Source organism: Callithrix jacchus, chromosome 15, assembly GCF_049354715.1.
Source record: "Callithrix jacchus isolate 240 chromosome 15, calJac240_pri, whole genome shotgun sequence".
Lineage (NCBI taxonomy): Eukaryota > Metazoa > Chordata > Mammalia > Primates > Cebidae > Callithrix > Callithrix jacchus.
Genome location: NC_133516.1, coordinates 65760060 through 65777216, shown reverse-complemented (window position 1 = coordinate 65777216; position 17157 = coordinate 65760060). Strand labels below are relative to the sequence as shown.

The 17157-nt window shown below is 45.5% G+C and overlaps 1 protein-coding gene across 1 annotated transcript in view; it reads right to left on the bottom strand.

The window, feature by feature from the left end:
* The window catches only part of CAV3 (caveolin 3), a 182986-nt gene extending 166620 nt beyond the window's left edge, over positions 1 to 16366 (bottom strand). The window contains exon 1 of the mRNA XM_035276170.3: positions 15524 to 16366. Coding sequence (XP_035132061.1) covers positions 15524 to 15614 — 91 coding nt within the window. The 5' untranslated portion in view covers positions 15615 to 16366. The remainder of the gene's footprint in view (positions 1 to 15523) is intronic.
* Between the last annotated feature and the right edge of the window lie 791 nt (positions 16367 to 17157).

Below are 17157 nucleotides of genomic sequence, written 5' to 3'. Positions count from 1 at the left end.
CTAGCTATCTTGCCTTGGCTCCAAGCACCCTTCTTCTTTTGCTCCTATCACTACCAACACATGTTCATGTAAACACCTCTATGCACCCAGACCCCACTCTGAAGAGAAGTGAAGGAACATGAGAAAAATCTGAGCAACTGAGCAATTTACCTAAAAGAAACAGTCATCCAAAAGAGAATAATCCAGAAAAAAATAATAATATAAACTAGCAAAATGGGGGTGGGGGCTTATCAGAAAGACTGGCTCCACTTTAGAAAATTTGAAAAGCTACAATTTCTTTGCACATCTGGGTAACAAGAAGTAAGTGTGCAACTGAACTACACTGTTACCCACCAGAAGGAAACTTCAGCCATTCTGGGCAGTTAGATGAGCTACTCTTCCATTCTCATGCAAACATCTCTTTTCCAAAAGCAAATGGAACATGTCGTGAAAAGTTTCACTCCATCTCTAGTGCTGCCAATTTCTTTACAGACATGAAAAAATGTATAGTCCTAAAGTGCAGTATGGGCTGTCACTCCCATCTGAGTCCCCTAGCTCAGCTTTCAACCACACTCAAAACTAAAGGAGACCCCAGAGAAGCAGCTGACACAATCCCTTTTCATTTAGTCAGCAATTTTGTCTTTCCAAAGCATTTTCTTTCTATCATCTCACTTTATCTCATACTATTCCTATGAGGTATGGCATGGCGAGTATGTTTACCGCTTTCTTTGAATGAGGAAAGAGAGATCCCACTGTAAAAAGAGGCATATTACTGGGTTTGGCCAAGTCACAGAGCTATTTAGTGGTGGGTAGAATTAGAAACCAAGGTCTCCCGAATGACATTCTTGGAGTCTCCTAGCCAAGAACAGGCTATAGCTTTTGCACACACAATCTAAAGTGCTGCCATAGCTAACTGTGGTATTGGAATTAACTTACATTCAAGCCTAAGAACACATGTGGCTTTTTAGGCTAATTGAGACTGCAAATCTGGCTCCTAAGGCACACTGAAAAAGAGGTCAAGAATGGTCTCTACCATTTATTTAAATGTCACTAACAAAAGTGTCCTTAAACATTACACAAAAAATTATCCTTCAGAGAACAGGGACTGATTGTTCTTCCTCTCCTGAGGATAAAGGCAGAGAAAACAGCCCAAACCTACAGTTGTCCTACAGTCACCTTTGAATAAGATCAAAAAAATGAATGGCCTTTCTTGCTACTCTTTGGACCAAATAATGTCCCAGAACAAACACCAGTCCACAGAAAATCTGGGTTATAAATGTCTATCATTAGGAGAATGGTTTAACAAAATAACACATCCTCACAATAGAATGTAACACAACTGTTAAAACAAATGAGGTAAAGCTGTAGGTAATGACAAAGAAAAATGTCCCTGATTATAAAATGATAAAAACAAGTTATAGAATAACAGGTAGAGCATGATCTTCTTTTTATTAAATGAAATAAAAGCTATGCATTTGTATAAAGATGCATATGCAACAGGTACATGCATGTATCTGTTGAATTTATCTAAACATAGGGGAGGAAGAGGGAGAAAGAATATTCACTTTGACCATATATCTTGTACTTTTGTTTGCGTAAATATTTTTTACAATAGTGTCAATACCTTTACTCCCCAAACAATGAATGGATCCTCTGTCTTCCTATGTTACCACCATGTAAATGTCAATCAGCTTATAAATGTCTTATTTTGTTCAATAGATATATGTGAAGGAATGTATCATATATTTAAGTTAGCTGGAAAAAATGTCCGCATTTTGGACAAATTCTACCCCCTCCATTTGTTTTTCATCATAATTCAATAATCAAAAAACAAACCATGGATCAAGGGAGAGAATCCACATAGGAAAATGGACCAGAAGGAAATACTGCATATCAGCAAACAGGTGTTCTCTCTGGGTGATAGAATTACAGTGGCTTTTCTATCCTCTATATTTCATCATATTTTTTAAATGCCCTACAGTTAGCCAGAATTATAATAAGGCTTTATATTTTTAAAAACTTCAATATAAAAACTGTTCCATGAAGGTATACCTAAAATTGAGTCTTTCCAAATAAAATCTTGTTTTACCACTTACTTAAATTAAATGATCTCTTAGGGCTTATAGACAATAAATATACATTAAATGAATCAATGAATGACAAAAACTCCCTTTTTGATTGTTCTCCAATTAGTTATCATTTTCCTAATCCAACAAGATCACAAACTTTTCAGGGACAAGAATCATGTGATAGCCATTTTCAGTAGCCCCCTTAGTACCTGCATAATACTAGGCACATGACAGACATTCACTAAATATTGATTAGTTGATCCATTTGCATGATTGGACTTTCCTGAGTCTTTCAAAAAGAAGAGCGAATCTTTATTTTTCTAGTGCCTATAAAATATGTGAATATTTATAAGCAAGTGATAAAAGAAGTCACCTCTAAGTAATCCACACAACAAATAGCCTATTTTACAGTCCGTGTTGACTTGACAGATCTTTTGTTTAAAGCAGAATTGCCTGTCCACGAAAAAAAAGATACATTTCTTTATCACAGTGTTTCATTATAATACTCCCAAATAGCTTAATACCAATAAGTAGCTTTTTTGAAAAAAAAATCAGGCCAACAAATACTAATGGAACAAGTATTATCTGCAAGGCACTAACCTGGGCATTGACAAAATACAGACAAGTCCAAAGCAAAGGGTGTGTACAACCTACTTGGAGAAACCAGACATAAACGTTTTCCAAAGTAGGGCCTCCAAAAGGCCTTAAAGCCATTGATGTTCCATAGGTTTGGGGAAGAGAATGGTATTCAAACAAGTCAAATGCACACCTCATCCTCACCCAACATATCGTCCAAATCACCAGCCAAAAACAGTTTTTAGCCCCACTCCAGAGCCTCCAGGGCTGAGCAAGAGTTGGAACCAGGCATACTCAGCCCAGTCTGAAATTAACTGAACTGATCTTTTTTTAATGCAATTTCCACTCATTCTCCAGAGAATGGATTCAGTCCATCTCCTCTCGTCCCAGGCTCCCAGCATCTCCCAGTGCTTGCAGATGACCATGGCTCCCATTCAGGAAGATGACTGAGGTCAGCTTAATAAGAGCTCTAGCAACCGACCTGAAAAACACCTGGTTTTTCCACATAGCCACAGAAGAAAAGGTGATTATCCATCCCAGAGATAACCTTTTTGCCCAGGAATCTCATCCTTTTCTGACTTTTCAGGAAGCTAGTAGCCACCCTGGTACCCCACTCACACATATACCACCTTCTAACATTTTAAGTCTCTACCATTGTCTCTTCCTATGACTTTTTCAAACATTCAAAGGTTTTTCTCTATTTGAAAGAAAAAAAAATTTCACTGGACCTGATAACCTTTTAAAATTTTTGAATGAAGAATAATACACATGCATAAAATTGCACATAAGTTTACAGCTCATTAAGATTTCACAAAAGGAACACACCTGTGGTCTAGAAGCAGAACAAGATCAGTATCCCCAAAATGTCCTTTTTATTACCATCTTATTTTTCTCCTTACTTTTATTACCAAGCTTCTTGAATAGTGGTCTATGCTCCTATTCTTGTTTGCACCACCTTTTCATTTATTTCAACCCAAGCCCTCCTTCTTCAATGAATCTTCCCCATGTCCATCCGGGTGAGGTTGTTGATCCTTCCTCTGTATATTAGTGTGCATTCCTCTTTACTGCACTTATCATACTACACTGCAATCACGTTTATGTATCAGGCAACCCCCCTCCCCCATTAGGCTGTTAATCTCTTTGTGGGAAAGATTATTTCTGACTTGTCTGTGTACCTCCAGCATCTGGTGCTTAGTAGGTGCACAGCTAGTGTTTGATACCTCAATAAATTAGTGTAAAAATAAATGAAGAGATCTGCTTCCCAAAATCCAGTACTCTGCTAAAAATTGATTAGTTATTTGTCCAATTCCCATCAAGAGGAATGATACTTAGCTGTCAAAACTCTGGTTGGGATCATGAAAATCGTACTGTTAAAATCTTTGGTTAAGCATCTCTTTACATCCAAGTCTCTGAGTATGTATGTGCCAAAGCATTGGTGTACACCGAAGAGACTTAAAATCTTACACCTTCCCTCTGACTTAAAGCTGTGACATTACTCCCTATGGCGTGCTGTCCTTCCACTGCCACACCCTGACATGGAGTCCTGCCAATCTTTTCCCCAACTGTTCCTGGAGCCACTCCTCTCTTTCCCCACCACCTCCTTTCAGGACAGTAAGCAGTCAGAGACAGGAATCCCCTAGGAGCCGAGACCCCTCCTCCTAGCCCTCTTTTGTCACATCCAATTAACCATCTGCCAATCTCCCGGGTCTCCTTCTAGACCCACTGTCCAGCTGCCAACTCAATACTGTGCCCCCACCCATAGATGCCCATTGTCCCTGGGCTGAGTAAAAGTATAAAAGATGGAGATTTTAGCCTCATCCTTAGTCCCTGCCCATCATGCCTTAAAATAATTGTAAGTACAAGTTTAAAAATCATAATCCGATGTAGCTCTGCACTGTTACCAAAGGAAGGAAGTGGGGAGAGAGGGAAGGGGGGAGGGAATCAGTTTTCATGATTTTGAAAATAAAGGGATTCATCTAACTAGTAATATAACCATAACAGGTTATACATGAAATATGTCATACTAGTTATAATACCATATTATATTACTAGTAATATAATACTATTTATATTACTAGTAATATAATACTATTTATATTACTTTTCATAATATGAATTTCTATTAACATGAGCCATCTTTTTTTTTTTTTTGGAGACGGAGTCTTGCTCTGTTGCCCAGGCTGGAGTGCCATGGTGCGATCTCAGCTCACTGCAAGTTCTGCCTCCTGGGTTCAAGTGATTCTCCTGCCTCAGCCTCCCAAGTAGCTGGGATTATAGGGGCCCACTGAAAAGCAAGGATTTTTTTTTTACCCATTTTACAGGTTTATAAACTAAAGCTTAGAGTTGTTACAGAGTCACAGAGCTACTAAGTTCCTGTTCCAAGATTCTATGATTCTGGAACTGGTCTACACTTAAGGAAACTCCCACCTCCTTGTGTTCTAGGGAAGATAAGCCCAGTCCCCCACTTTGGTAGAAGCAACACCCAGATTCCTACTCCCCAGTCCTCTGGAGGGCTGTGTGAGGCTACTGAGGAACCTTTGATGAAATAGGGCTTTTGATCTTGGGTTGGCCCCTGAAACAAGGGGTGGAGGGAATGTTTGGGCAAAGAAAGAGTATGGCATCTTCTCTTTTATGTGAAGGATTCCACTTCATGGAGAAGAATGGACAAGGGGCTCTTTCATGGGCCCTAGCCTGTTTCCACTTTCTTCTAAGACTCCTAGAGACACTATGGAAACTGAAATTCATGAGCAAATCCCATCACTAATACAGCACCTTGATGGCCAGGCATGGACCCCTCCTCAGTAGGTTGCCCAGATACCATCTTTCCTGTTCCTCCCTCTATCTTCTCCTCACTTACTTCTTCCCCCACTTGCCTTTCTAACTCATACACTGTAGAAGGCAATTCTGCAGACCCCACTACAGCCTATGCAGTCCCACCTCCACTTGCAAAAGAAAGCCACCAGCACTTTTAAACAGACTGCTAACTTTAGATCTCCCAGCCTTGCTTCCTTGCTTCTCTGCCCAAGAGCCTTCTAGGGCCACAACAGCCCAGCCCAACCATTTCACGGTTGCCTCAGCTTGTACTACCCTTCCCAAGCATGGCACTTCTTGAGTCTTCCAGCCAGATAATGCTCTCTCTGCTGGACTGTCAATCTGGAACATTGTGCTCACTGGTCCTTGCCAGCCAGCTTCTTCACTGAGGTCTGCCTTCCCTCCAGTGTCCAAGAAAGCAGCATCCTCCTCTGGCACAAAGCTGACCTTGAGATCCACCCCTCCAGGCTCATCCAGGATCTTTCTCTATCAATTATTTGTCTCTTTTCTAGATATTAAGTCTCTTCCTCATGCCTGCCTTCTCCCTCTTCCCTATCCCTAAACCTCCCCTCAACTCTGCTCCCCATCTCCAACTACCTTTCTATTTTTAATCTTCTCTTCACAGCCAAACCTTTCCAAAGAGCCATCTATATGCATTCCCACCACTTCCTCCCATGCGCTCACTCTTCATTCCCCTTGGAATTTGAATTCCACCTCCCATACACAAATGAAACTGTTATTTCAAAGATTACCAATGATCTCCCAGTCTCCGGAACCAATGGTATTTGCTCAGTTCCCATCTCCCTCAATTTCTCTGCAGCATTAGACCCTTTTGATCACCTGTTGTTCCCAAGTATTGCTCTCTCCTGATTCTCCTCCAGCCCTTCTGCATCTGTTCTTCTATATCCCAACTGTAGAAACCCCTGTATCTATGGTTCTGTCCTTGGCACTCTGCCCTTAATTCTGTGTAAGCTTTTCATTTATTATATCATCTATTTTGATAGCTCCAGTCATAACTTCTTTCAGATAGCTCCTACATCTGTATTTCCATCTCTGGCCTTCCTCCAAAACTCCAGATTCCCTTCGTTATCCACCTACTGAATCCACACCTCCCTTAGCTATTTCACTGACACCTGAAATGCAGCATGTCCCATAGCAAATCCTCCAAATCCCCCCTCTTTCCCTTTCTCCCCACAGCTGCTCCTCCCCTTCCCAACTCCTGACTTTCATTAAGGGCACCTCTGTTCTTCCAGTCACTCAAATTCTAAACTTTGGAGTAATGTTGGGTTCCTATCTATTTCTTGACACATCAACATCCAAGATGCCAGGTCCAATAGACTCCACTTCCTGAAATAACGCATATCCATTCCCTCCTCTCCATTTCTGCTGCTGCTTCTCAAGTTCAGACCCTCCTACCCTATTGCAGTAATCTCCTAACCCATCCCCAGCCAACAGTTCCTCCCCTACTCTAATGGACCCTCCACAGGGCTGCCAGATTTGTCTTTCTGATCACGTCACTTTCAGCAGCTTCCCAAAGCCAACTCCAGAAATGGCCTTCCATTCAAAGCCTTCATGATTTAGGAGCCCAATAAATGTCTGATGAAGGAATCAACTAATCAACCTAGTCGTCACCTCCTGAGTCTCATCTCCCATTGATCCTCCACCAGCCTCCTCTGAGCCACATAAACTGGACCATTTACTGCCCCTAAATATGCTGTGAATATTCACACCTCCTTCCAATGCTGTTTTACCTGGGATCACACTTTCTGTCTTCCCCATCCAAATCATACCCAGATCAAGAAGAAGTAGCTGCTTCCTTAAGTGCACAGAGTGTCTGCCACTTTTCACTCTTACACTTGTTTATCTGTTGCATCCATGTTCCCTAACTAGTGTCCAGCTTCCTTTAACAATGCCATGGGGCAGATGAGGAGGAGACAAAGCTAATTATCCTACAGTTTCTTCTTTACCTCCATGAATGAATTCCTCTGTCCACCCAGCTGATTCTTTCTGTTCCCTCACTCCTAGGCAGACACAATTTCAAGCAGCTCTATTGATCCAACAGCTCTGTGGCTGTCAGTCATTTCCTAGTTATTTTTGCTGCCAGTCATTCATGCACAAAGGAGCGGCAAGAGGAGTATGAATGCAGACACAGACACAGAAGGAGAAGGAAGGAACTGATTCTCTGTGTGCACTTGAGGCTCAGCAGAAGCAGGAAGAAAGAACCTTCTCCAGGTAGCATCAAGCTACATGGCACAGGACCTGGACAGGGGCTGGGGCACTGGCATTCTTCTACTTATGCAGGGGAGGAGAAAACAGGGGTGCCCTGACCTGTAAGACAGTGCTCCATCCAGTCCCCTTGGGAAACCAAAATGAAAAGAACGGCCTCTCTTCCTGGATTGGAGAGGTCCCACGAAAGTCAGATTAAATAAGAAAATACTTGTAAGAAGAGGCACTTAGAGTAACAGAATGTTCAATTTGGAAAGATCTACATATATTTGGATAGCACTGTACAACTTATAAAGACTTTTCAGATATAGTATCTTATTTGAGTCTCTCAGCAGCCCTATAAAGGAAGGGTCAGGGCAGGGGGGCTATTATCCTTATCTTACACAGATGTTAAAGTCACTTGCCCAAGTTATTCTTATAAGTAGAGGGCAAAAGAGAGTGTTTATCTCCTGCTCTACTGTCTGACCTTCTCAGCATTCTTCATAGACTTTCCCCTCCCCTTTTAGCCCCTTATATCCAAGTGCTCCCAGAGGGGGGGTTATTTATATACATTTCCATTCCTGTTCTACATTCTTTCTTTTTAATGGTTTTATATACTCCCATAACATGGTACATGGTGATAGTAAACACTCAATAAATATTTTTCAAACAAATGATTAAATAAATGAATGAAAGAGAGCCGAGGTCCAAAACCTCGCCTTCTGATGCCACACACAGGCTCCCTGCACTGCATCATGTTGCCTCTCTGGCACCCTCTCACATCCATGTCAAAAGCCCTGCCCAGCATGCCTTCAAGAGACCTTCAGCCTCTGGCCATCACATTCCATTAATAATTAAAACAGCAGGAACAACAGGGATAACCAGGATTTCTTGTGCTCCTACTGTGCCAGAGACTGCTAGATGCTCCATACATGTTTTCTTTTTCCTACTTAATCCTCTCAACCTGTAAAACAAGCTTTATCAGTCCCATTTTGAAGATATTGTAGGATGAGAGATATTAAATAATTAATGCAATATCCTACCCCTAGTTAGTGCTGAACCTATTCCATCCAAAGCCCATCATCTTCTGGCTATACCAGGGTTTCGGCATTATTGACATTTTGGAGCTGGATAATTATTTGTTGTCCTGTGCATTGTAAGATGTTTAGCAGCACCCTTGACCTCTACCCACTAGATGCCAGTAGCAAACCTCCCAGGTTATGACAACCAAGAAAATGTCTCCAGGCATTGCTAAATGTTCTGTGATGAGGGGTGGGAGGGGGAGAATTGCCCCTGGTTGAGAACCACTGGACTATACCATACTGCCCACTTCCAGCAGTAAACTGTCAAATACCAGAACCAGAGAAAACTTTGAAAAGTAAAAAGTGTTCATTTTTCAACATCTAAGAAGAACCTCTAGTTTACCCATTGCAGTGTTTTATTGATATTTACAGTCAGGAAGATTTTCTTACTTCTCAGCTAATTTTTTTCTGTAGCTTCAGTTTATTCTAAAACCTCCTTTCATCCCCCAAGGGATTATCAAATATGACTGGACAGAATGTATCAGTAATAGAGTTACCAGTGATTTGTGCACAAGGATGAAGCAAAGCTTGACAAATCTTACAGAGGTGGACCTGGATATCACTGACATGTTCTAAAATATATTAATAGGAGAAACAGCCTATAAAAATACATTAGAAATATTAACAACGTTCCCTCTCCAGAATGACAAAGTCTTTCCCATACTCCCCCAGAGGCTCCTGAAAAATGGTGTGAACAAAAGCCCAATTCATAATGGGTGAAAGTGGAGGAGATCAAGAACGGACAATAAGCATTAACTTAAGCATCATGTTTATACTCTGGAGCATCAAGTGTAACTTAAAAAAGAAAAAAAGATGTTTTTCCTTTGCTGCAAAAGAGAGTTCAGGAAGTAAGAGACTCCTCCCTTTTCAGGTACCTGGCAATGTACAGACTGAGTGGTGACATTTACTCAAAGAATTACATACAAACATAGATTGTTATTCCAAAATCTCCCTTCTATATGATCTGGACATGACAACAATTTAAGTTTCCCTGTCTAGGTGTGATGGGGTTATTATTTAAGAAAAAAAGTCTAAGGACTCATACAGTGAATATAAACATACCATCACTTAGATTCAATAGCTGCTTATATTTTGCCATGTTTGCTTTATATTGTGAGTAGGTGTTTTTTGATTAATCACAAGCTTTTAAAAAGATCCTTTTTCTTACCTCCAAAGAACAAATAACTTCAATGGGGGAGACAAGCCCTTCATGTATGAAAAGGTGAAATAACAATACAATACTGAAGTACAGACAGTAAGCAATTCAAAGAGCTGTCATCATGAGCTGTGAAACCTCCCAGAGGAAGGTAGGGCTCAAGTCTTAAACAATGCATTGGATTTGGAGGGTGCCGGAGTGGATGATCCAAGGAGACTGTGAATGCAGGCACCCTTGGGCAGTGTGTGGACAGCAGCCTGGCTGGAGCTGAGCTATGAGGTCGACACTTGACCCTGAAGGCACTAGGGGGTCACTGAATGCTCAAGCACCAAGCCGTGGTGTGATGAAAGTAGTGCTTTAGGAAGTGTAATGTGTCTGCAGGTCAAATTTGGAGTGAGGCTAAGGGAACATCTTCCACGGGATGAGAATGAGGGCCAGGAAAGGAGTGCATGGGGCGGGATACGGGGACTGGCTCAGGGCCATGCCCTGTGGATGAACAGCAAGGGCTAACTATGAAAGATAATTCAGCAAGGTTTGTTGGAGGAGAGAGATTCCTCACAGACATTAGCAAAGTTTTAAATACCATGACTGGAAAAGTGAAGATGCCACTTACAGAATTAAGAAAGTCAAGAGGAAGAGCTAGTTTGGGGAGTTGGAAAAACAGTTTGAGATTGGCCGAAGCCCAAGTAACCACAACACTTCCGCTGAAAATGTGCAGATTCACAGAACCAATGCTCAACAGAAGGAGAGCTAGTATCTCCACATCACTCTTTTAATTTATCTTCTTACTTTTCCTTTGCGTCTTAAAGAAAAAGGTTTCTCCGCTGCTCACCAAAACTAACCTCTTACTTTTGGTAGAGAACCTATTCTTATCTCATTTCTTCAGGTATCGAACCCTACACTCATTCTAGCCTCCTCAGTTTTTCCTCTCCACACATTGTCTCCCTGCTACCTCCAAACCTGCTGCGATTCTGACAAAAACAAAAATTCCTCTTCTGGATAGTAACATCCCTTCTGGCTAAGCACACACCTCTTTTTCCTTTCACTGATAAACTCTACAAGTAGCTCATTCCCACTCACCACCCAAATTCCTCCTCTGGACACCTCTTTTAATCCTGTCCTCCTGGAGCACGCAGGGTCTTTCATCACGCCCCAGCACTCCTGCTCAACCTGTCTGCAACCTGTTATCACATCAGAGCCCACACTGACTCCCTGGGGTCTCCAAGATCAAGTCTCCTCTGCTGCCACTTCTGCAATAAGAATTTCTACCACAAAATCCAACTTTTGCCCTTCCGCTTCTTTCTCTACTCCTTCCCTCTGACAGCCGATGCATTCACAAAGCTTCAGCTGCATCCAACCTTCCAAATCAGCATGAAAAACCCTAGTCTCTAACCCATGCTCCAGTCTTGAGTCCTACATTTCCAACTGCTGACAAAACAACTCCTGGATTTCCCTGAGTCTCCCCCCCTCCCCCCACCCCACCCCACCCCGCCCTGCCGCTTCATATCCAAACCTAACATCATTATCTGCCCTGCAAAACCAGTTCCTGTCTTCAACCAGCCCACGCCTGTTCATGAGCCAGACACTGTCAGTCCTCTAGGCTCTTCAACCCAGCTACTTCAGTGTCCTCATGGGCTTCATTTTCTTCTTCCCACTAACTAGATTATCAACAAGTACTCACATTTATACCTCTAAAAATGTGTCTCAAAGTCATCCCTGACTCCCTATTTTTTCTGCCACCAACGCAGACCGAGGTTCCTCCCCTTCAGCCCTGGATCACTTTTGCATCTCCCTAGATTCTACCCTTCTTTTCTCCACTTAATCAATCATATTACCCCAGATTAACCTTTCCAAACACAACTTTCTTCATGATGTGTAATTGCTCAAGAATCCATTAATGACTCCCTACTGCCTCTGAATCAAATCCAATCTCCACTCTTGTGTTCTCAAGTCTCTCCCTATTTGACCCTGCTCCACCACTTTGCCAATCCTGTTTCCCACTCCTCACTAACCTACATCTTCCCCTGTGTCAGCCCAGGCTCTTCAATGCTCTAATTCCCATGTGCCATTGCCAAGTCTCCATTCACCCTTCAAGGACCACCCTAGGTTCCACCTCCTCTGTAGTTCGGCCAGCTTTTTACTTATAACCCCACAACACTTAGCAATTAATCTCTAATTGAACAGTAATTATCTATCTTCTTCAAAAGTTCTTTGAGGAAAGAGACCACTTTGAATATTTCTTTTGTGTTCCACAGCACCCTGGACAGCAGAAGGTGCTAGTGGGAATTGAAAAGTTATTTTTGATTGGCTGGTCAATTGGTTTCTGGTCCTGGTTATCAGTTCCCACATCTCCCCTCCTCTGCCTCATGACTATGATCAATAAAATTATTGTAACACACTTTCTCAGGCTTGGAACAGAGAATTCCCAGCAAGACAGTCTGGAGTCTACCAATCTAGAATAGTAGGATGGGTGGGGTGGGGTGTTTGAGTCCATATGCACACAGGGAAGTGAGATTTAGGGAATCTAGCTTACCCAATTGGTCAAGGGAGCTGAAATACCAAAATAATCAGTAGAGGACAAGTAAGGAACCAAAATGAGAGGATAATTTCAAATATGCCTAATTAGAAGCACAGTATTCCAGAATTTTAACAAAGCAATTTCCAGTCTGGTCCTTGGGCATACAAAATTTTCCATCACAAAGAAAGGATAACCTGGTACTGGGACTTCAAAACTTTGTTTGAAGGTTTCTCAGTTGTTCAACTGAATACATTTATAATCTATCCAGTCTATCAGCTACAGTGCTGTATTCCATAGAGAGGGGGAATCAGAAGGTAGAAGGTTTAGAAACACAGCTTTTCTAAGCTTAAGAAACTCCAGCAATGCATATTTTCATTGCGGTACTGTTAGCAATAGCAAATACATGGAATCAACCTAAATGCCCATCAGTGGTAAACTAAAGAAAATATGATACATATACACCATGGAATACTATGCAGTCATGAAAAGAATGAGATCATGCCCTTTGCAGCAACATGGATGGAGCTTGGGGCCATTATCCTAAGCAAACTAATGCAGGAACAGAAAACCAAATACTGCATGTTCTCACTTATAAGTGGGAGCTAAACAATGAAAACACATAGACACAAATAGGGGAACAACACACACAGGAGTCTACTTGAAGGTGGAGGGTGGGAGGACAGAGAGAATCAGAAAAAAATACCTATCAGGTACTATGTTTATTACTCAGGTGATGAAATAATCTGTATACTCTGTATCCCTGTAACACAGTTTATCTATATAACCTGCACATATACCCGTGAACCTAAAATAAAAGTTAATTTAAAAAAAGAAGAAGAAGAAGAAGAATCCCCAGCAATAGCCTAGGCTAGAGACCAGAAGTGTGATGAGAGTCAGTGAGCCAAGCATAGAGGGCCACGCAGTGGGTGTAGTCCTTGACATACCCTATCCTGAAACATGTTACAGATCATCAGTCATTTCCAGCCTTATGCACCAAGGACTTAACCTTTCTTTGACACTAAGGTCATATCAGACTTAGCTCAGCCACTCGGCTGCCCAAGGAGGAAGGAGAATATTTCCAACACAGGAGTCCCACAGGAGCCTGACCCCAGTCTGCTATTTATTCTGTGATTTGAGCCAGGGTTAGATAATATGCACCACACACTGTGTTTTGAAAGGCCCTGGGTAAAGTAACACATTGGACCATTATTGGCCATTAACACCACTAACACTGTGTGAATTTATTGTCAGAAATAAGCAAGCCTACAGATACCGAGCCCTGCTACAGGGGCCTGGGACAGAAAATAAACAGGACCTAGTGTTTGGATGATAGGAAAGGAGAAAGAAGTGGGCACCAAAAGGTAAGGTGGGAAGGCTGACACGTCAAGATTTTCCCCCCAGAGCTAAGAAAATGCAGACTTTTTCCCAGTTGGGAGGCACGGGGTGGGGGTGGGGGGGTTAGCTGGGTTTTGGTCAATTTGTTTCCAGTCCCAGTTATGAGTTCCCATATCTGCCTCATAGTATTTCTGGATATCAGCCCCCAGAACCTTTCCCTAGATTCCACCTCTTTAGAGTCCATGCTTTGGGTGCTGGGGTGTGGGTGTGCATCTGTGTGTGTGTGTGTGTGTGTGTGTGTGTGTGTGTGTGAGAGAGAGAGAGAGAGAGAGAGAGAGAGAGAGAGAGAGAATGAATAGAATCTATGTCTCAGGAAGAGGAAGGAGGGAAGGAAGGAAGAAGAGGGGGAAGGAAGGAAGAAGTAAGAGGGGGAAGGAAGGAAGGTTTAGACCTGGGAAGCAGAATAGAATGACAGGGGCTCCCTCTGATTTCCCCAGACCCTGGCTTCAGCTCCTGTCCTCCAGCTTTATCCTCTGCACATCAGAGAATGAACCTATAAGCCAATCAAGTCTTGACTTTCAAAGCCACAAGTCTCCTCAGAAAAGCACCCCACCCCCTTCTCCAGAGATGACCTCCAGGGCAAGGCAACAGGGTTAGAAAACAGATGGATATGCAGAGATCCTCCAGAGCTAACCTGACCCCTGACCCCTGACCCCTGACCCCCACCAGTTCATGTCCTCTAACCCAACTTTCCAAAAGGGAGAACAGATGCATGGGGCCCCGGTAACTTACTGGGCTCCCTGGGACAAAGATTCCAGACAAAATCGTTTCAGCCATGTGGGGAGATGACGAGTTACACATAGAAGCCAGTGGAAGCCACAGGTACAGCGAGATGGGGAATCCCTGGCCATCAGAGAAACAGGGCCGCAAGTGGTGGAAGGTGAGGGTGGTCAGTGCCAGTTGTAGTGAGGGATCGTGTAGCCAGGAAGCAGGAGGAGCAACAGACCCAGGACATGGGAGATGACAGGGGCGCAAAGAACTAGAAAGACATCTCAGGGCTCTACACATCACAGCAAGCAGAGACTTAGTGGGTGTGTATGAGAGGGACGCTAACACACTTCCAGGAATAAGTAATTCTTATGAAAAGCTCCTCTGTTCCCAGAACTGAAGAGGAGGACAAGGAGGAGGTCCGGGGCGCCCACCGCCCTCTCAGCCGGGTCTGCCCCTCAGGTCAGAGGGGCTGGCTCTCCACAGGCACCAGGCGAGACCGCTGTTGTCCGCCCCGCTCCTGTCAGTCAGCTGCCGGCGCGGCTCCGGGTCCCCACCGCCCCTCTGTGCACATCAGGGACCCGGGCCCCGGACGGGGAGGAGGGGTGCCGGCGCAGGGTGGCCGCCTGGAGCCCTGCTGACAGGCACGGGGGAGAGGGAGCGGAGGGAGGGGCCGGGACGCCGGTAGCCCGAGCGGCGCGCTGCGAAGTGAGCCAACACCGCCCATCCGCGCGCTCCGGGAGAAAGCGGCCCAAGGGGACCGCCTCCCGCCTCCCCAGCACAGACTCCCGCAACTGGGATGAAGGCGGAGAGGCGCCGAGTTCTCAGCCCCCACGCCCTCCCCAAACGCAACCGGCACTGCCATAACAACCAGAATCTCCGCAACTCCAGCCCCGACGCCGAGGGGGCACTGTCCCGCAACACGCACGCGGCGGCAACAGTCCTCCTTCCCCAAACTTGTCCGAGACGCCGCGTCGGAGGCAGCAGCCTTCAGCCCCGGCCCCCCGCGCTCTGCGCAGCTTACCTGTCCGGAAAAAGGCGTCCACGTCTGAGTCGGGGGCTCCTCCTTCCTCGGCTGCTCCTCCTTCCTCCGCTGCTCCCTCGTGGGGGTTCATGACTGGGCGAGGGCGTCCGCCGGCAGCCGGGGGCCGCAGAAGCCTGGGCCGAGGGCTGCTCGGCGCCCGAGGGGCTTCGAGGACGGGCGCTGGGCGGCGGGGCTGGGACAGAGGACGCCAAGCCTCCCATGGTACCCCTTCCCCAGGGCGCTGGCCGCCTGCTGTCTGTCTGGGACCGGGGTGCGGGCCGCCTCGGCGCCCGCTGTCCCCAGCAGCAGCAGCTGGTTCTCCGGCTGGCCCGTCCGCCTGTCTCTATTGTTCAGCCCTGCTGCGCTCTCTCCTCTTTTATTTTTCCTCCTCCCTCCTACCCTCCCGGTCTCCTTACCTCCTCCCTCCCTCCCTCCCTCGCTCACTAGCTACCTCCCTTCTTCCCTCGCAAGCTCTCAGGCTCCCGCCGCCGCCGCCGCCGCCTCCCCTGCTCCTCCCCCGGCTCCCGCTCCCTCAGTCCCGGCCAACAATGACCCGGGCAGCGCCGAGCTGTACTGAAGCTCCGGCCCAGGCGGACGGCTCGCTTCGGGCTTCTGGCGGCGCCGGGCCGACCTCCCGGGGAGCGGAGCCCTAGTCCCCAGCTATTGTTTGAGGCGTTGCTAGGCCGGCTTTCCTGAGCCCAGAAAAGCTCGGGCAGAGGAGGAGGCGGGGCCGCCGGGCGAGCCCGGGGCTGCAAGGCGCACGCCAGGCTCATCCAGGGGGCTCTGCGGCCTGCGTGCTGCGCGTTCAGCTCCGCACGCGCCGCCGGTCCTCCTCCCCGCCCCGCGGCCACCTCCTCCGCCCACTCCACGCCCAGGTGTGTGAGGGGAGCACCAGGTTGCCCGCCCACGGTCTGCGGAGTCCCCAAGCTGGAATGACCTGTCCCTAGAGGCCGGCCTTTCTTCCCCTCCTTCCTGATCTCCCGTCTCCCAGCCCTCCTGAGCCGCTCACATTTTCCTCACCAGTTCGCCACGGTTTCTATCCTTTTTATCTTTTCCCGTCCTTTTCCCCTTTTCAGAACCCCTTTAAACATCTCCGCCTATCTCTGTGACTCTTTGTCCAGTTTAATGCTCCTGTAATGTCTCCCTGCCTATCTCTCCCTCCCTCCGTCACTCTCTTGGCCCTCGTTCGTCTCGGTCCTGCCTCCGTACTTGGCCCCCTATATCCGCGCTCCTCTTGGACAGCTGTCAAAACTCTCTAATCCCTGGGGCCTTCTCGGTTTTGTTGTTCTCCGTTGTGTGAATGGAGAGATCCATTTGGCCAGGAGAAAGGAGGTGTTACAGCAAGCTCAATTTCAATTAAAGTGGGGAGAGGGGCTGGGGAGGAATGGGGAAGACGGCAAAAAAAAGAAAACAGATGCTTTATGGGGTAATTAATGCGGTGGCTGTATTGTGCCCATCTGTTTTTAAGCAATAATTAAACAATAATTCGCCAGTAGTCTGTTTATGGTTCTAGTGACTGCAGAGCCCACCAAACAGAGGGCCTTTAGACCTGAGTACTTAATAGGTCTGTTGAGGCTGTTCGCTGTTGCCTCATCCAAACAGATGGAGAGGTGGTGGTCTGACCTAATGTGTTT